Source organism: Triturus cristatus, chromosome 10, assembly GCF_964204655.1.
Source record: "Triturus cristatus chromosome 10, aTriCri1.1, whole genome shotgun sequence".
Lineage (NCBI taxonomy): Eukaryota > Metazoa > Chordata > Amphibia > Caudata > Salamandridae > Triturus > Triturus cristatus.
This window is the reverse complement of record NC_140593.1, coordinates 240,095,822-240,114,853: the sequence shown is the minus strand read 5'-3', so window position 1 is coordinate 240,114,853 and position 19,032 is coordinate 240,095,822. Positions and strand designations below refer to the sequence as shown.

At 45.2% G+C, this 19,032-nt stretch overlaps 1 protein-coding gene across 1 annotated transcript in view; it reads left to right on the top strand.

Annotated features, from left to right (window-relative positions):
• Positions 1–19,032, top strand: part of COL28A1 (collagen type XXVIII alpha 1 chain) — a 688,108-nt gene that overhangs the window by 266,689 nt on the left and 402,387 nt on the right. Inside the window, exon 15 of the mRNA XM_085630877.1 lies at positions 1,301–1,369. Coding sequence (XP_085487003.1) covers positions 1,301–1,369 — 69 coding nt within the window. The remainder of the gene's footprint in view (positions 1–1,300; positions 1,370–19,032) is intronic.

Below are 19,032 nucleotides of genomic sequence, written 5' to 3'. Positions count from 1 at the left end.
TTTAGGGGCAGAGGTATAAGTGAGCAATGTTTGCTAGTTCTATTAATATTGCTTAATTTACAAAAGGGCAGTTTAGGCACAGTTAGGCCATGGATCAGCTCCTCGTAAATTCCAAACATGTGTAGCTGTAAACAGTGCTTTAAATGGGCCGGTACTCACCGGTACTGAGTACCGGCACTTCTTAGATTTATCACTCGGAGTACCGGCACTTCTCTACTGCCGAGAAGAGTACCGGTACTCATGAAACGCTGGCGGCCTGTTTTTTGATTACTAAGGCACTTCTATAGACCTGCGCCGAGCCCAGCTGAACAATTCAGCGTGGGCTCATTTGCATACCATCTCGGTGTTCACAGACATCGAGGCAGCCCAGTGATAGCGTAATTAAGAAAGCCATGGGAGGTAACCAGGTTCAAATGGCTTTAAAGCGTACCGATTCTTTTGTTAAGTGACTGCTTATGTTTGCTTGCCTGTGATTGTTGAGAAAAACGAGAGAAGGGGACGACAATAGAGACACTCTTGGAAGTTATATTAGCGGAAATGTGTAGAATGTTTTGTCGGTGCATGTCTGCTTGTTTCTTTCTTTGTCACTCGAGAACAGCAACAATTTATGTTGCACATTTTACAAAACAACCAAAAGTTGAAATATCGCCGCGTTTGGGTTTCGTGTTTTTTGTTATAAGTAAACAAACCTGCTTTGTTCATTGAAAGACATTTCCCATGTGTTTTGGTATGTGCTGCAAGTTAGTATCGAAGTCAATAAGTATCGGCATGTCTTGCCCTAAGCCCCGCCCCCAAGCCCCGCCCACTCGCCACATTTAAATGAGTGCCTGCACTATTTTGCCCCCATTTAAAGCACTGGCTGTAAACATGTGTGTCGTAATTTACAACTCGTGTTGTGACTTGGCCCTGCCTCGTACTAATCTCTGGAAATGTACTGGGGATTAATGGACTGGGGAGATTGTTTGCTGTCTACAGTGCTCTGTGGACAACAATGTCAGTTATAAGTATAACGTTGGAATCCTTAGTGACTAAAATAACTTTTTTTCCCACATCTCATGAGACATGTGGTCGTACAGATTTTAAATCTCATGTGCATCATAGCATTGTAAGCCCTGAGGGAAGGTGTTTCACAAGACAGATGCACACGTGCTGTGTTCCGTCCATGAGTAAACATGAGTGACTGTGTGTGTGTGTGCGTGTGTGTGTGTGCGTGTGTCTCGTTGATATCAGAACTGTGTGTCTGCCCTTGAGCGTGTGTCTCCTTTTAATCCAGTCAATCCACATGTTTCTTATCTTTCAGGGTGAAAAGGGCTCTGAGGGGCCCTCGGGCCCTGTTGGATCGCCAGGCCCAGCAGTGAAGGGTGATAAGGTAACGTAGTACACACGAATTGCCACTCTTACACGGCAGCAATAGTGGTTTCTTGTTATAATTGCTGTGGTTATGTGTGGAGGAAAGGTGCCAGTTTGAAAATAAAATTAATGTGATGGGGGGAATGACATGCATTAGTGTTTTTGTATACTTAAATCTTATTTTGTCAAACTGATGCTAAGGACTTGGTAAACTGATTATTGTATGGCATTTTATCTGGTGGAGTAAACATTACCACTCGGTGCAGCACATTCTGAAATGAGTTTTCTGTACTTCGAGCCATTATCAAAACTCATGAATATTTTATAATACATAGTGCTGTGGATCACATAATGCTCATGCAGGGAGGAAGGAATACTTTTACAGTCAGTTATGCATGGGGATACACCATTAACAGCCATTCTAATCATATACAGTTATATAGAAGCATGCATCTGGTAGAGGGACAATGGAAAAAGACCTGGAACAAAACTAAACTGTGAATCAAACACGGGTCTAAAATCACGAAGCTAAGTCCTTCAAGAGAAATTGAGTTAAAGTGGTGGCAAGAGTTCCAGGGTTAAGTATCGGTCTAATTCGACAGGGTTGTATTCATTGACAGGCATTCACCCAGTGGGTGCTATTCTGTGTTGAGTGGGCTTCTGGTTTGCTCCATAGCAGAAGCGGTACTGTCAGAGGGGAGCCTGTGCCACTCTTACTCCTGGGCCACGGCACATATCTTCACGTGGATAAGACCTCAACCTATACACGGGCAATGGGTGGTCTGCCAAGCCCTCTATTTTCCTCGTGATGGAGAGCGAGGCTTTCATTCTGAGGCCATATCTACATTTCTCTATGCCATTGACTCAGAAGTGGCGCTGTTGAGGAGCGCAACGCCATGGCGATGGCTCTTCTCACCAACAGCAACGCAATGTCCAAAAATGTGTTTCCCACCTTATTTAGGTTAATGTGACTGAAAAGGGCTAACATGCGATATATCGGTGAATATAGGTCAGCACGCCATTCTGTCTCTTCCAGTACCTCAGGAACATGTTTACAATACCTATTAATGACAGGGCACTCCCATTCCATGTGGAAGAAGCCGGCATCTATACGTGTACATCTGGAGCATGATGGAGTTTCTGCATGTATGGTATTGAGCCTTTTGGGAGTCAGGTATATTCTGTGAGTGTAATTAAGTTGGATATTCTTAAAACAGGAATTTCTAGATACTTTCAGTGCATTCCAGTGTTTACTTTTTTTTTTCCTTGTTGCATATTTATATAGCGCAAACTCAACCCGAAGGTATTGGAGCGCTTTACGTAGCACCGTAATTACATTACACATTCAGGCACGGGGAGATTAAGTGATTTGCCCAGAATCACAGGATGTGGACGCGACCCCGAGGCTCGAACCCTGGTTTCCAGCACCAAAGTCGGCAGCGCAGCCGACGGACCACATCCTCTTCCCAACTTCCTGTCCCAGTCACTCAATTCTGTTTGTACGCTCAGGTCCCATTTGCATCTGTCCCTGTCTGAACCGGTCCTGGTAGTGGAGTGCCCTGTACAGCCATGGGTATTGAGTTGGGTAACAATCAGGCGCACAACACCCATTGGGCTCACCGGGCTTCAGCCCCCCCCCCCCCGTCATGTGTGTCAGCCCGGCTGAGACAGCCTTGCGGGCTGGCGTCCGTTTAATTGCAGCCGCACCCGAGTACTTCACAGGTCTTTGAAAGACCATTTATTCGTTAATGAGGCTTTTGTTGTGTTTTCACCCCTTCTTACAGCCACTCTGCCTATGGCTGGAAGACTTAGCCCCCCCCCCCGAAATCTTTTTCAGCCCCCCCCCCCTCCCCCTTCGAAATTTGGCTCTAGTTGCCCGTCTGGTAACAATACACATCTGGTATTGAGCACCAAGATTCCTACGGGTGAACGTGCACTTTACAAACACACCTTATGTTATGTAACCGTCTTGCTGCTCTCGCTCAGACTGAGTAGTAGCTCATGGGTTTGAAGTTTATCCTCATCCATAACTAAAATGTGCACAATTAAATTATAAAATTAATTAGATTTATAAAGCTCACACATACCAAAGGCGTCAAGGCACTACAGAGGGGGAGAGCTCCAGAGAGAAAGTACAAGGAAAGGACTCCTGTCCCTAGGAAATCACTGGCCAGGAATTAGAGTGTAAAGCCGGTCGTCAATGCTTTCTGAAAACGGTTCTGTTCCTGAACATCCCAGATATTGCATAGAAGAGAATTCCAAAGTTTCGCTGCGGCCACGAAAAAGCCCTCTCACCCCACGAGGTCTTCCTAAATGTAGGCACAACTACATGGTTGTAGTTTGCCTGACAATTCCTATTCTTTAAAAGCACTAGACATCTTCACTCGGCTGTCTGTCTTCCTCAGTCAGTTGCTCAAGTTTTTTCATCACCCCGGACGAGTTGCAGTCCCCTACTGTCTCTATTCCCGCTCTCTGCCAGGCCACGAGTTGCTCAGTTTTAAAATGACTCTGGGCCTTGGTAGTCCCACCAAGAGGAGGGCCGGGCTGTACCTCAGGGATTGTTTGGTCCGCACCATGAAGTTGCGCCAACATCTCCACACTGTACGTCGGAATCTGATACCAATGTCAGTTGGACCCACACATCTCAGGGTGAGGTTCATCCGTGTCCCATCAACCAGCGCTTTCCTGGGCAGGCACGTCATTCAGGTGTGCCCTTCTTATACAGTGCAGTATCCATGGTAACTGCACTTCTAAGTAATATTGTTTGAAATCTGCTGCATCCAAGCCAGCTTATGTTATTGGAAGTTTGATCTTATCAGGAGCAATGTGGTGCATGCTCCAAGCCTAAATCAATTGAACTAACACAATCTAGTTCACTGTAGAATGTTTTACGCACCCATATAAGGAGGGTTGTGAAGTAATCAAGAGACAGGGGTCAAGGCTGTGCCACAAACATGGTCTGAGGCAACAGTGACTTTGATATTAAAACCTAATAAGGACCCTCTGATGGTTGAATCATATCGGCCAATCTCGCTGCTGAATACTGACTATAAAATCTTTGCAGGCGTATTGGCAACGAGATTGGCCAAGGTTATTAAATCAGTGGTCCACAGTTATCAAAGAGGCTTTATGCCGGGTAGGCAGCTAAACGAACTTACTTTTCAGGCCATCGCTGCCATAGATGTAGCGACTAATGAAAAGTCCCCCCTAACTATCGTGGCCATTGATGCCGCAAAGGCTTTCGACCAAGTTAGTTGGCCTTATCTCTGGGAAACATTAGCTGCATTCGGTATGCCTTTGAACTTTATAGCCTCGATTCGATCCTTATATTCTAGTCCCAAAGCAAAAATTTTAGTAAATGGTTTTCTCACTGAGTGGGTACACATATTCCGTGGCACTAGACAGGGATGTCCCCTTTCCCCTCTTTTGTTTAATTTGTATATCGAGCCTTTAGTTGTTAAGTTGAGAGCTGACTCGACCTTCAAACCTTTTAATATCGCGAATTTGGAGTTGAAGTTTGCTCTCTATGCGGACGATCTCTTAATGTTCACACCAAACCCAGAAGAGGCCGTCCCTAGACTTTTTGCATGGGCAGAAGACTTTGGGGCAATCTCTGGGTATAAAATAAACAGAGATAAAACCGAGCTTATGCACTGGAATTCGGTAGAGGAACATTTGGCTGTTAAATCTAAGATGAGATATCTGGGAATATATCTAGTTCAAGATATAAATCAGACAACTAAAATAAATTTCGATAGAGTTTATAAGGAAATCTGTCATCTCCTTCAACGGTGGTCTGGGCTTCCGCTTAATATATTTGGCAGAGTGAACCTCGTGAAAATGACTATTTTGCCTAAAATTACCTTCTTATTTAACTCTATTCCGTTATCTTTTGATCCAAAAGACATAGCTAAATTGCAGGGAAAAATAGGTTCATTTATTTGGAACTCTAAATCGCCGAGAATATCTTGGAAAAAATTGACGAGAAAACTAAAAGTTGGGGGCCTTGCCCTTCCAGATTTACTTATCTACTGCCATTCGTTCCAATTTAAAAACTTCAGACGATTGGCTGATAAGGCAGACACTACTGTTTTAGGCTCCCTATTTCAGGCTTTGTTACATAATCTACCCCAGGGTCAGGAATACTTTTTGTTCAAATTTGGTGATCCCAGGTTTTTAAAAAAAGTCAGATTGAAGATTCTGTTAGCTGCCCTAAAGAACTGGGTCTTTTTCAGGAAAAAGTTGGGAATCCCCTATTATGCTCCCCAGGCCCCGATATGGGAATCACCAGGGACCCCAGAGTGTTTGAAAGATCAGCTAGCTCGTCCTTTGAGGTTGGCTGGTATCACACATTGGGGAGATCTTCTAAAGGATACACATCTTATTGATTGGGATTTTCTCTATACCCTGACGGAGGGTTCTCTCACCAGGTTCAAATATTATCAACTATCAGGTTGGTGGGCTACTCTCGCGCCGGTGTCTTGTACATCTAATTCAAGCTTTGACCTCATAAGCAAGAAAGAGACCTGGAAAAGAGAGTTGGCCTTTTGGTATTGGGCCATGATGGGAGCAGAAGAAATTCCGGAGATTGAACTCTTAAAATTATGGGGTGAACAGGTTGACTTGGATTATAATAATCTCAAGGAGCTGTGGGAGGATTCCTTTGCTATGCTACATAATGTGGTTAAGCCAGCTGCACTTAAAAGGAACCATCTGTTCACCCTGTATAGAGTATATATCTCACCAAAGAAACTTGTAAGATTCACCAATCTGGAACATCGGTGCCCTCGTTGTAGATTGCTCGCCGCTGATGACATACATATGTTTGTGGATTGTCCTTCTTTGGCGCTATATTGGGCTAGATTAGGTGAATTCATTGCAGCAGTATTAAATGTACAATTTACCATAAATCCAAAGATAATTTTGTTTGGGTTAGTTAACGATCATCAAACATGTGCCATTGAATCTAAACTTATTTTTTATATTATGTTGTTAGCAAGGCGAGAAATATGTAGGGCGTGGAAAAACGAGAAGGCACCTATCTTCTCAGATTGCTTGAAACATATCATGTTCACCTGTGAGTCAGATATTGCCTGCGATCCCTCCAGTGAAGCAAAGGTATGGGCACCCTTAATGGCATGGCGGAATAGATGATGGAAGTATTCCGATGATTTTACCTGGGCACTGTTGGGGCTCATTCTCTAACACCATCAATGGGCCTCTCAGTGAGTAAACGTTGGAGTGGACAGAGCAAACAGTAAAATGCCAGAGAGGTTAGACCCCTCCCCCTCTCCCCCCCAGGGTCCTAAAATCCGAATCGTACTTTTTCTAGTGGGGGTTGAGGGGAGGGTGCTTCCCTATTTGGACTGCCCTTCCCCGTCTGGTGGTATATGAGGAATAAAAGGAAAAGGAAAAGAAAAAAAAAAGAGACAGGGGTCATATTTACAGGGGTATGGCACAACCGGAGAGACACTTTTTATGACGCTTCAGTGACACAATGCCCTGCTCCATATTTACAAGGCAGCCCTAAGCCACTTTGCGTGGCATAACGCCGCCTTGTAAATATGGCCCTCCTCGCCACAGTTTTCTACGGCAAAGGGGCGTGCAGTGGGTGTTGCTGTGGGTGTTTCCACACAACACCAATTGGTTTTTGACAGTGCCCCACATTTACAAGGATCTGTAAATTTGAGGCAGCGTAAAAAACAAACGCCTTTGAAGAGGAGGGGTTATAGTGGTGCAACGAGGAGAAATACTTTTATTTCTCCTCGTTTTTTGCTCTTTCTAAATGTGCTGCATTCTGCAGCACATATAGAAGGAGCCTAACACCATTAATGATTGTTTTTATGCAGGAAGGTATCCCTTCCTTCACAAACACAATCATCCCTGCAACGCAGGCAGCCTTGCACCACGGTGCAAGGGTACCTGCGCTGGTACTAGGCAGCTTTTTTAGCGCCGGCACAAAAAAAAGCACAGGGGTGCGCCATATTCTTGTAAATATGGCGTATCCCAGCGTTTTTAAATGATGCAGCGCGGCACAGCAAAATTGCTTGCAGCGCTGCACCATTTTGTTGTAAATATGCCTCAGGGTGTTTACCCTAGAGCTGTTTTGCCATTACCGATATAGTCAAGGATTACCAAAAGTCCACACATCCTTTGTAGGATTGAAAGGCTGTCCGGGGATTTACCCCTGTTGATCATAAGTCCCGACCATTGACCACATTTTGCTACTGCTGGTCTTTAAAAAAAGAAAACCGTGCTAAATCATCTGCATTTGAGGAAATCGTGCATTCACCATTCGTCAGGTTTAGTCTAGTTCCCGAACCTACATTTCTATTTATGCCTTCCGGGGGCTCTGTTGCAAGGGCCTAGGGGGAGTGGACACCCAAATCTCAAGGAGAGTCAATATTATATTGCCAGACTTCACCTTGGCAGAGGGATTGCTTTCAGGAAGGGAGGTCCAGCAAAGCATCATGCCTCCAAACCTCAGGTGACAGAGTACTGCCAACCTATCGCGCCAATTAAGCATGTCAAATGCCTTCCCCGACCTATTGAGAAGACTATCACCTTCGAGTGATCAGGGGCGCCCTCTTTTAATATTCTAAATAGGCAGTGGAGGTTCAAGGAGATACTATGCTTAGAGATTAAGTCAGTTTGGTCAGGGTGCACTAAAGAGTAGGGTGACCTGATGTCCTCAGACAGCCCTGGACTTCCCCAGAAGGTCCAGGTTTTCAGAGATCTGTCCCGGCATCCCAATGCTTTTGTCACTTTTAAATACATGTCCCGGTCTTTGGGACAAAGGTCGTGTCATACTACACAGCAGAATTTAAAGGTATTCTGTCTTTTCCACATGTGTCTCTAAAGTCTCAAATATCCTAAGTAATTGAAATGTTTAGGTCTCGGCCTGACGTAAGCAGCGCATGCGCTGCCCTCGTCTTACAAGGCTTCTTGGAATCGATAAGATTCCAGAAGCCTCGTCTCAACTCCGCCTTAAGCTTTGATTCGTGCGCGTCGTTTTGCATCACAAATTATGCCAAAGGCAGTGCAATGATTGCACTGAAGGCATGTCAATTGGCGCTTGTTGCCACCCTGTCTCCTTTAAGCCCTGCCCACCGGGATTTGATCTTTTACTTGCGGCGGGAGACAGTGTCTCCTAATTAGGCACTACACACTTTTTTGTGATCATTCCCCTTTGACAAAGGCAGCGCGTGTGTATAATTGCACCGCACTTTCACTTTAAGTGAAAGTGCGATGCAATTATAAACATGCGGCTACCTTTGCCAAAGCCGAGAACTTTTTATGTATTTTTTCTCTTCCGTTACACATTTGTGGGAAAATCTCCCTTTGAAAGGTATGCTTTATACGGCCGCTCCATCGCATGTGCATTTACCTCCTTACCACAGTACACAAGATAAACTTTAACTAGCATTGTCCTTTTTCTAAAGTAATAATCGTGATCTGAAAATATGCTGAAATCGACAAAACGTGGGCAGAAACAGGAAAGCAGGCGCAGCTCTGTTCAGATTCACTTATCTGAGAGGATACGGCAAAAAAGCTGTAAAAGCAATCTGTGAATGTTAATGTATAAGAAGCTGGGTGATGCACGGGTGCACATACATCAAACTGGAGGGGTTCATTGGTCAGTCCAGAACTCTTCGAATCAAGTGCTTTGCTGTCCCACGGGGGTTCCCCGTGAAGCCGTCTGCAAGTTTTAACTTGCAGAAGCAGTTGACCCAAGGACAACATCGATTTGGGAAAAAGGAGGTGGTGATGGACAGAGTTTCTGAATGATGCAGAATACTCTTACCAAGTCAAGAGATCATGGTTTTAATCCATCACCATTTTTTAGCTCACTGCACCATCCCAGCTCAGAACCTGGCTACATGCAAATTAGTCTGTACCTGTCCCAGTGCATGATGAGAACAGGGCAAACCAAACTACCAAGCCATTTCTTATACTGGGAAGGAAACAAGCTTCCGGGGACAGGTTTCTGGCATCACAGCCTTCGTCGGCCCGGCTTGCCTGAATTCTGATGGTGCAATGAGCAAGGGACTCACGTCTGAGCATACCCTCCCACACTGAGTGTGGACAAAATCGATTTGGGAAAAAGGGGGTGGTGATGGACAGAGTTTCTGAATGCTGCAGAATACTCTTACCAAGTCAAGAGATCATGGTTTTAATCCATCACCGTTTTTTAGCTCACTGCACCATCCCAGCTCAGAACCTGGCTACATGCAAATTAGTCTGTACCTGTCCCAGTGCATGATGGGAACAGGGCAAACCAAACTACCAAGCCAATTCTTATTCTGGGAAGGAAACAAGCTTCCGGGGACCGGTTTCTGGCATCACAGCCTTCGTCGGCCCGGCTTGCCTGAATTCTGATGGTGCAATGAGCAAGGGACTCACGTCTGAGCATACCCTCCCACACTGAGTGTGGACAAAATCGATTTGGGAAAAAGGGGGTGGTGATGGACAGAGTTTCTGAATGATGCAGAATACTCTTACCAAGTCAAGAGATCATGGTTTTAATCCATCACCGTTTTTTAGCTCACTGCACCATCCCAGCTCAGAACCTGGCTACATGCAAATTAGTCTGTACCTGTCCCAGTGCATGATGGGAACAGGGCAAACCAAACTACCAAGCCAATTCTTATACTGGGAAGGAAACAAGCTTCCGGGGACCGGTTTCTGGCATCAGAAACTCTGTCCATCACCACCCCCTTTTTCCCTAATCGATTTTATCCACACTCAGTGTGGGAGGGTATGCTCAGACGTGAGTCCCTTGCTCATTGCACCATCAGGATTCAGGCAAGCCGGGCCGACGAAGGCTGTGATGCCAGAAACCGGTCCCCGGAAGCTTGTTCCCTTCCCAGTATAAGAATTGGCTTGGTAGTTTGGTTTGCCCTGTTCCCATCATGCACTGGGACAGGTACAGACTAATTTGCATGTAGCCAGGTTCTGAGCTGGGATGGTGCAGTGAGCTAAAAAACGGTGATGGATTAAAACCATGATCTCTTGACTTGGTAAGAGTATTCTGCATCATTCAGAAACTCGGTCCATCACCACCCCCTTTTTCACAAATCGATTTTATCCACACTCAGTGTGGGAGGGTATGCTCAGACGTGAGTCCCTTGCTCATTGCACCATCAGGATTCAGGCAAGCCGGGCCGACGAAGGCTGTGATGCCAGAAACCGGTCCCCGGAAGCTTGTTCCCTTCCCAGTATAAGAATTGGCTTGGTAGTTTGGTTTGCCCTGTTCCCATCATGCACTGGGACAGGTACAGACTAATTTGCATGTAGCCAGGTTCTGAGCTGGGATGGTGCAGTGAGCTAAAAAACGGTGATGGATTAAAACCATGATCTCTTGACTTGGTAAGAGTATTCTGCATCATTCAGAAACTCTGTCCATCACCACCCCCTTTTTCCCAAATTGATTTTATCCACACTCAGTGTGGGAGGGTATGCTCAGACGTGAGTCCCTTGCTCATTGCACCATCAGGATTCAGGCAAGCCGGGCCGACGAAGGCTGTGATGCCAGAAACCGGTCCCCGGAAGCTTGTTCCCTTCCCAGTATAAGAATTGGCTTGGTAGTTTGGTTTGCCCTGTTCCCATCATGCACTGGGACAGGTACAGACTAATTTGCATGTAGCCAGGTTCTGAGCTGGGATGGTGCAGTGAGCTAAAAAACGGTGATGGATTAAAACCATGATCTCTTGACTTGGTAAGAGTATTCTGCATCATTCAGAAACTCTGTCCATCACCACCCCCTTTTTCCCAAATCGATTTTATCCACACTCAGTGTGGGAGGGTATGCTCAGACGTGAGTCCCTTGCTCATTGCACCATCAGGATTCAGGCAAGCCGGGCCGACGAAGGCTGTGATGCCAGAAACCGGTCCCCGGAAGCTTGTTCCCTTCCCAGTATAAGAATTGGCTTGGTAGTTTGGTTTGCCCTGTTCCCATCATGCACTGGGACAGGTACAGACTAATTTGCATGTAGCCAGGTTCTGAGCTGGGATGGTGCAGTGAGCTAAAAAACGGTGATGGATTAAAACCATGATCTCTTGACTTGGTAAGAGTATTCTGCATCATTCAGAAACTCTGTCCATCACCACCCCCTTTTTCCCAAATCGATTTTATCCACACTCAGTGTGGGAGGGTATGCTCAGACGTGAGTCCCTTGCTCATTGCACCATCAGGATTCAGGCAAGCCGGGCCGATGAAGGCTGTGATGCCAGAAACCGGTCCCCGGAAGCTTGTTCCCTTCCCAGTATAAGAATTGGCTTGGTAGTTTGGTTTGCCCTGTTCCCATCATGCACTGGGACAGGTACAGACTAATTTGCATGTAGCCAGGTTCTGAGCTGGGATGGTGCAGTGAGCTAAAAAACGGTGATGGATTAAAACCATGATCTCTTGACTTGGTAAGAGTATTCTGCATCATTCAGAAACTCTGTCCATCACCACCCTCTTTTTCCCAAATCGATTTTATCCACACTCAGTGTGGGAGGGTATGCTCAGACGTGAGTCCCTTGCTCATTGCACCATCAGGATTCAGGCAAGCCGGGCCGACGAAGACTGTGATGCCAGAAACCGGTCCCCGGAAGCTTGTTCCCTTCCCAGTATAAGAATTGGCTTGGTAGTTTGGTTTGCCCTGTTCCCATCATGCACTGGGACAGGTACAGACTAATTTGCATGTAGCCAAGTTCTGAGCTGGGATGGTGCAGTGAGCTAAAAAACGGTGATGGATTAAAACCATGATCTCTTGACTTGGTAAGAGTATTCTGCATCATTCAGAAACTCTGTCCATCACCACCCCCTTTTTCCCAAATCGATTTTATCCACACTCAGTGTGGGAGGGTATGCTCAGACGTGAGTCCCTTGCTCATTGCACCATCAGGATTCAGGCAAGCCGGGCCGACGAAGGCTGTGATGCCAGAAACCGGTCCCCGGAAGCTTGTTCCCTTCCCAGTATAAGAATTGGCTTGGTAGTTTGGTTTGCCCTGTTCCCATCATGCACTGGGACAGGTACAGACTAATTTGCATGTAGCCAGGTTCTGAGCTGGGATGGTGCAGTGAGCTAAAAAACGGTGATGGATTAAAACCATGATCTCTTGACTTGGTAAGAGTATTCTGCATCATTCAGAAACTCTGTCCATCACCACCCCCTTTTTCCCAAATCGATTTTATCCACACTCAGTGTGGGAGGGTATGCTCAGACGTGAGTCCCTTGCTCATTGCACCATCAGGATTCAGGCAAGCCGGGCCGACGAAGGCTGTGATGCCAGAAACCGGTCCCCGGAAGCTTGTTCCCTTCCCAGTATAAGAATTGGCTTGGTAGTTTGGTTTGCCCTGTTCCCATCATGCACTGGGACAGGTACAGACTAATTTGCATGTAGCCAGGTTCTGAGCTGGGATGGTGCAGTGAGCTAAAAAACGGGGATGGATTAAAACCATGATCTCTTGACTTGGTAAGAGTATTCTGCATCATTCAGAAACTCTGTCCATCACCACCCCCTTTTTCCCAAATCGATTTTATCCACACTCAGTGTGGGAGGGTATGCTCAGACGTGAGTCCCTTGCTCATTGCACCATCAGGATTCAGGCAAGCCGGGCTGACGAAGGCTGTGATGCCGGAAACCGGTCCCCGGAAGCTTGTTCCATTCCCAGTATAAGAATTGGCTTGGTAGTTTGGTTTATCCTGTTCCCATCATGCACTGGGACAGGTACAGACTAATTTGCATGTAGCCAGGTTCTGAGCTGGGATGGTGCAGTGAGCTAAAAAACGGTGATGGATTAAAACCATGATCTCTTGACTTGGTAAGAGTATTCTGCATCATTCAGAAACTCTGTCCATCACCACCCCCTTTTTCCCAAATCGATTTTATCCACACTCAGTGTGGGAGGGTATGCTCAGACGTGAGTCCCTTGCTCATTGCACCATCAGGATTCAGGCAAGCCGGGCCGACGAAGGCTGTGATGCCAGAAACCGGTCCCCGGAAGCTTGTTCCCTTCCCAGTATAAGAATTGGCTTGGTAGTTTGGTTTGCCCTGTTCCCATCATGCACTGGGACAGGTACAGACTAATTTGCATGTAGCCAGGTTCTGAGCTGGGATGGTGCAGTGAGCTAAAAAACGGTGATGGATTAAAGCCATGATCTCTTGACTTGGTAAGAGTATTCTGCATCATTCAGAAACTCTGTCCATCACCACCCCCTTTTTCCCAAATCGATTTTATCCACACTCAGTGTGGGAGGGTATGCTCAGACGTGAGTCCCTTGCTCATTGCACCATCAGGATTCAGGCAAGCCGGGCCGACGAAGGCTGTGATGCCAGAAACCGGTCCCCGGAAGCTTGTTCCCTTCCCAGTATAAGAATTGGCTTGGTAGTTTGGTTTGCCCTGTTCCCATCATGCACTGGGACAGGTACAGACTAATTTGCATGTAGCCAGGTTCTGAGCTGGGATGGTGCAGTGAGCTAAAAAACGGTGATGGATTAAAACCATGATCTCTTGACTTGGTAAGAGTATTCTGCATCATTCAGAAACTCTGTCCATCACCACCCCCTTTTTCTCAAATCGACCCAAGGACAACAGCCTGTGAAAGGGCACATCCGGATATTAGTCCGAGGAAGAACGCATCTGCAGTTTCATTTCCGCCTCCTACTAGCACCTTTCAGACCAGCGTCAATCGGGGGCCATCATTTTAAGCATGGAAGCAATGGATTTATTCAAAGTTACCAGCAGATTACTCTACAAAATTGTGCGTTCCTGGCCTTTGACACAAAGTATTCTGGGAGTTGTAGTACGGGCAGCAGAACGTTCCCAATCACAGTAGTGTGTAGCAGAACGCTTTAGTTTCCCGATTTACTTCGCCTTCCAAGTTTTTTATTGTCCATTCTGATGCTTGTAATCCTGATGTTAAAATTGGACACCTCGTTTCCAAGGCAAAATTGGACACACAGAACTGCATGTCCAAAAGGCGAGGGTTAACCTGTTCTGGACTCTTGGGTTTCTCTACTACTCACTCTCTACTCACTCTCTACTACTCACTCTCTACTACTCACTCTCTACTACTCACTACTACTCACTCTCTACTACTCACTCTACTATTCACTCTACTACTCTCTACTACTCACTCTCTACTACTCACCCTCTACTACTCACCCTCTACTACTCACCCTCTACTACTCTCTCTCTACTACTCTCTACTACTCACTCTCTGTTACTCACTATCTACTTCACTCTCTACTACTCTCTACTACTCTCTACTCTCTACTACTCACTCTACTACTCTCTACTCTCCACTACTCACTCTCTACTACTCACTCTCTACTACTCTCTGCTACTCACTCTCTACTACTCTCTACTACTCTCTCTACTACTCTCTACTAATCACTCTCTACTACTCTCTACTCTCTACTACTCTCTACTACTCATTCTCTACTACTCTCTACTACTCTCTACTCTCTACTACTCACTCTCTACTACTCTCTCTCTACTACTCACTCTCTACTACACTCTCTACTACTCTCTGCTACTCTCTCTGCTACTCTCTAGTAATCACTCTCTACTACTCTCTACTCACTCTCTACTACTGTCTACTACTCATTCTCTACTACTCTCTACTGCTCTCTCTCTACTACTCACCCTCTACTACTCAATCTCTACTACTCTCTCTCTACTACTCTCTAATCTCAACTACTCACTCTCTACTTCTCTCTACTACTCTCTCTACTACTCTCTCTCTACTACTCTCTCTCTACTACTCTCTCTCTACTACTCACTCTCTACTACTCACTCTCTACTACTCTCTACTACTCACTCTCTAATGCTCATTCTCTACTACTCTCTACTACTCACTCTCTACTACTCTCTACTACTTTCTATTACTCTCTACTACTCTATACTACTCACTCTCTACTACACTGTGTACTACTCACCCTCTACTGCTCAATCTCTTCTACTCTCTCTCTACTACTCACTCTCTAATGCTCATTCTCTACTACTCTCTACTACTCACTCTCTACTACTCACTCTCTACTACTCTCTACTACTCACTCTCTACTACTCCCTACTACTCTCTACTACTTTCTATTACTCTCTACTACTCACTCTATACTACACTCTCTACTACTCTCTACTACTCACTCTCTACTACTCACCCTCTACTACTCACCCTCTACTGCTCTCTCTCTACTACTCTCTACTACTCACTCTCTACTACTCACTATCTACTACTCTCTACTATCTACTACTCACTATCTACTACTCTCTCTCTACTACTCACTCTCTACTACTCACTCTCTACTACTCTCTACTACTCTCTACTCTCTACTACTCCCTCTCTACTACTCTCTACTACTCTCTCTCTCTACTACTCTCTACTACTCCCTCACTACTACACTCTCTACTACGTTCTATTACTCTCTACTACTCACTCTATACTACACTCTCTACTACTCTCTACTACTCACTCTCTACTACTCACTCTACTACTCACCCTCCACTACTCACCCTCTACTACTCTCTCTCTCTACTACTCTCTACTACTCACTCTCTACTACTCACTATCTACTACTCTCTACTATCTACTACTCACTATCTACTACTCACTCTCTACTACTCTATCTACTACTCTCTCTACTACTCACTCTCTACTTCTCACTCTCTACTACTCACCCTCTACTACTCACCCTCTACTACTCACCCTCTACTACTCACCCTCTACTACTCTCTCTCTCTCTGCTACTCTCTACTACTCACTCTCTACTTCTCACTCTCTACTTCTCACTATCTACTACTCACTCTCTACTACTCTATCTACTACTCTCTCTACTACTCACTCTCTACTACTCACACTCTACTACTCTCTACTACTCTCTACTCTCTACTACTCCCTCTCCACTACTCTCTACTACTCTCTCTACTACTCTCTCTACTACTCTCTACTACTCACTCTCTACTACTCTCTACTACTCTCTACTCTCTACTACTCACTCTCTACTACTCTCTACTCTCTCTCTACTACTCTCTCCTACTCTCTCTCTACCACTCTCTCCTACTCACTCTCTACTACTCTCTGCTACTCACCGTCTACTTCTCTCTACTACTCTCTACTACTCTCTCTACTACTCTCTACTAATCACTCTCTACTACTCTCTACTACTCATTCTCTACTACTCTACTCTCTCTCTCTACTACTCTCTCTCTACTACTCTCTCTACTACTCTCTCTCTACTACACACTCTCTACTACACTCCATACTACTCTCTACTACTCACTCTCTACTACTCACTCTCTACTACTCACCCTCAACTACTCACCCTCTACTACTCACTCTGTACTACTCTCTCTCTACAACTTTCTACTACTCACTCTCTACTACTCTCTACTCTCTACTCTCTACTACTCGCTCTCTACTACTCTCTACTCTCTACACACTCTCTACTACTTTCTCTCTACTACTCTCTACTACTCACTCTCTACTACTCACTCTCTACTACTCTCTACTACTTTCTATTACTCTCTACTACTCACTCTCTACTACTCACTCTCTACTTCTCTATACTACTTTCTATTACTCTCTACTACTCACTCTCTACTACACTCTCTACTACTCTCTACTACTCATTCTCTACTACTCACTCTCCACTAGTCTCTACTACTCTCTACTCTACTCTCTGCTACTCTCTACTACTCACTGTCTACTACTCGGTCTCTACTCCTCACTCTCTACTACTCACTCTCTACTACTCTCTACTCAGTCTCTACTACCCTCTACTACTCACCCTCTACTACTCACTCTCTACTACTCACTCTCTACTACACTCTCTACTACTCACTCTCTACTACACTCTCTACTACTCATTCTCTACTATTCACTCTACTACTCTCGACTACTCACTCTCTACTACTCGCTCTCTACTACTCACTCTCTACTACTCTCTACTCACTCTCTACTTTTCTCTACTACTCTCTCCTACTCTCTACTCTCTACTCTCTCTCTCTCTCTCTCTACTACTCTCGACTACTCACTCTCTACTACTCTCTACTCTCTACTACTCACTCTCTACTACTCACTCTCTACTTCTCTATATTACTTTCTATTACTCTCTACTACTCACTCTCTACTACACTCTCTACTACTCTCTACTACTCATTCTCTACTACTCACTCTCCACTAGTCTCTACTACTCTCTACTCTACCCTCTGCTACTCTCTACTACTCACTGTCTACTACTCGGTCTCTACTCCTCACTCTCTACTACTCACTCTACTACTCACCCTCCACTACTCACCCTCTACTACTCTCTCTCTCTACTACTCTCTACTACTCACTCTCTACTACTCACTATCTACTACTCTCTACTATCTACTACTCACTATCTACTACTCACTCTCTACTACTCTATCTACTACTCTCTCTACTACTCACTCTCTACTTCTCACTCTCTACTACTCACTCTCTACTACTCACCCTCTACTACTCACCCTCTACTACTCACCCTCTACTACTCTCTCTCTCTCTGCTACTCTCTACTACTCACTCTCTACTTCTCACTCTCTACTTCTCACTATCTACTACTCACTCTCTACTACTCTATCTACTACTCTCTCTACTACTCACTCTCTACTACTCACACTCTACTACTCTCTACTACTCTCTACTCTCTACTACTCCCTCTCCACTACTCTCTACTACTCTCTCTACTACTCTCTCTACTACTCTCTACTACTCACTCTCTACTACTCTCTACTACTCTCTACTCTCTACTACTCACTCTCTACTACTCTCTACTCTCTCTCTACTACTCTCTCCTACTCTCTCTCTACCACTCTCTCCTACTCACTCTCTACTACTCTCTGCTACTCACTGTCTACTTCTCTCTACTACTCTCTACTACTCTCTCTACTACTCTCTACTAATCACTCTCTACTACTCTCTACTACTCATTCTCTACTACTCTACTCTCTCTCTCTACTACTCTCTCTCTACTACTCTCTCTACTACTCTCTCTCTACTACACACTCTCTACTACACTCCATACTACTCTCTACTACTCACTCTCTACTACTCACTCTCTACTACTCACCCTCAACTACTCACCCTCTACTACTCACTCTGTACTACTCTCTCTCTACAACTTTCTACTACTCACTCTCTACTACTCTCTACTCTCTACTACTCGCTCTCTACTACTCTCTACTCTCTACACACTCTCTACTACTTTCTCTCTACCACTCTCTACTACTCACTCTCTACTACTCACTCTCTACTACTCTCTACTACTTTCTATTACTCTCTACTACTCACTCCCTACTACTCACTCTCTACTTCTCTATACTACTTTCTATTACTCTCTACTACTCACTCTCTACTACACTCTCTACTACTCTCTACTACTCATTCTCTACTACTCACTCTCCACTAGTCTCTACTACTCTCTACTCTACTCTCTGCTACTCTCTACTACTCACTGTCTACTACTCGGTCTCTACTCCTCACTCTCTACTACTCACTCTCTACTACTCTCTACTCAGTATCTACTACCCTCTACTACTCACCCTCTACTACTCACTCTCTACTACTCACTCTCTACTACACTCTCTACTACTCACTCTCTACTACACTCTCTACTACTCATTCTCTACTATTCACTCTACTACTCTCGACTACTCACTCTCTACTA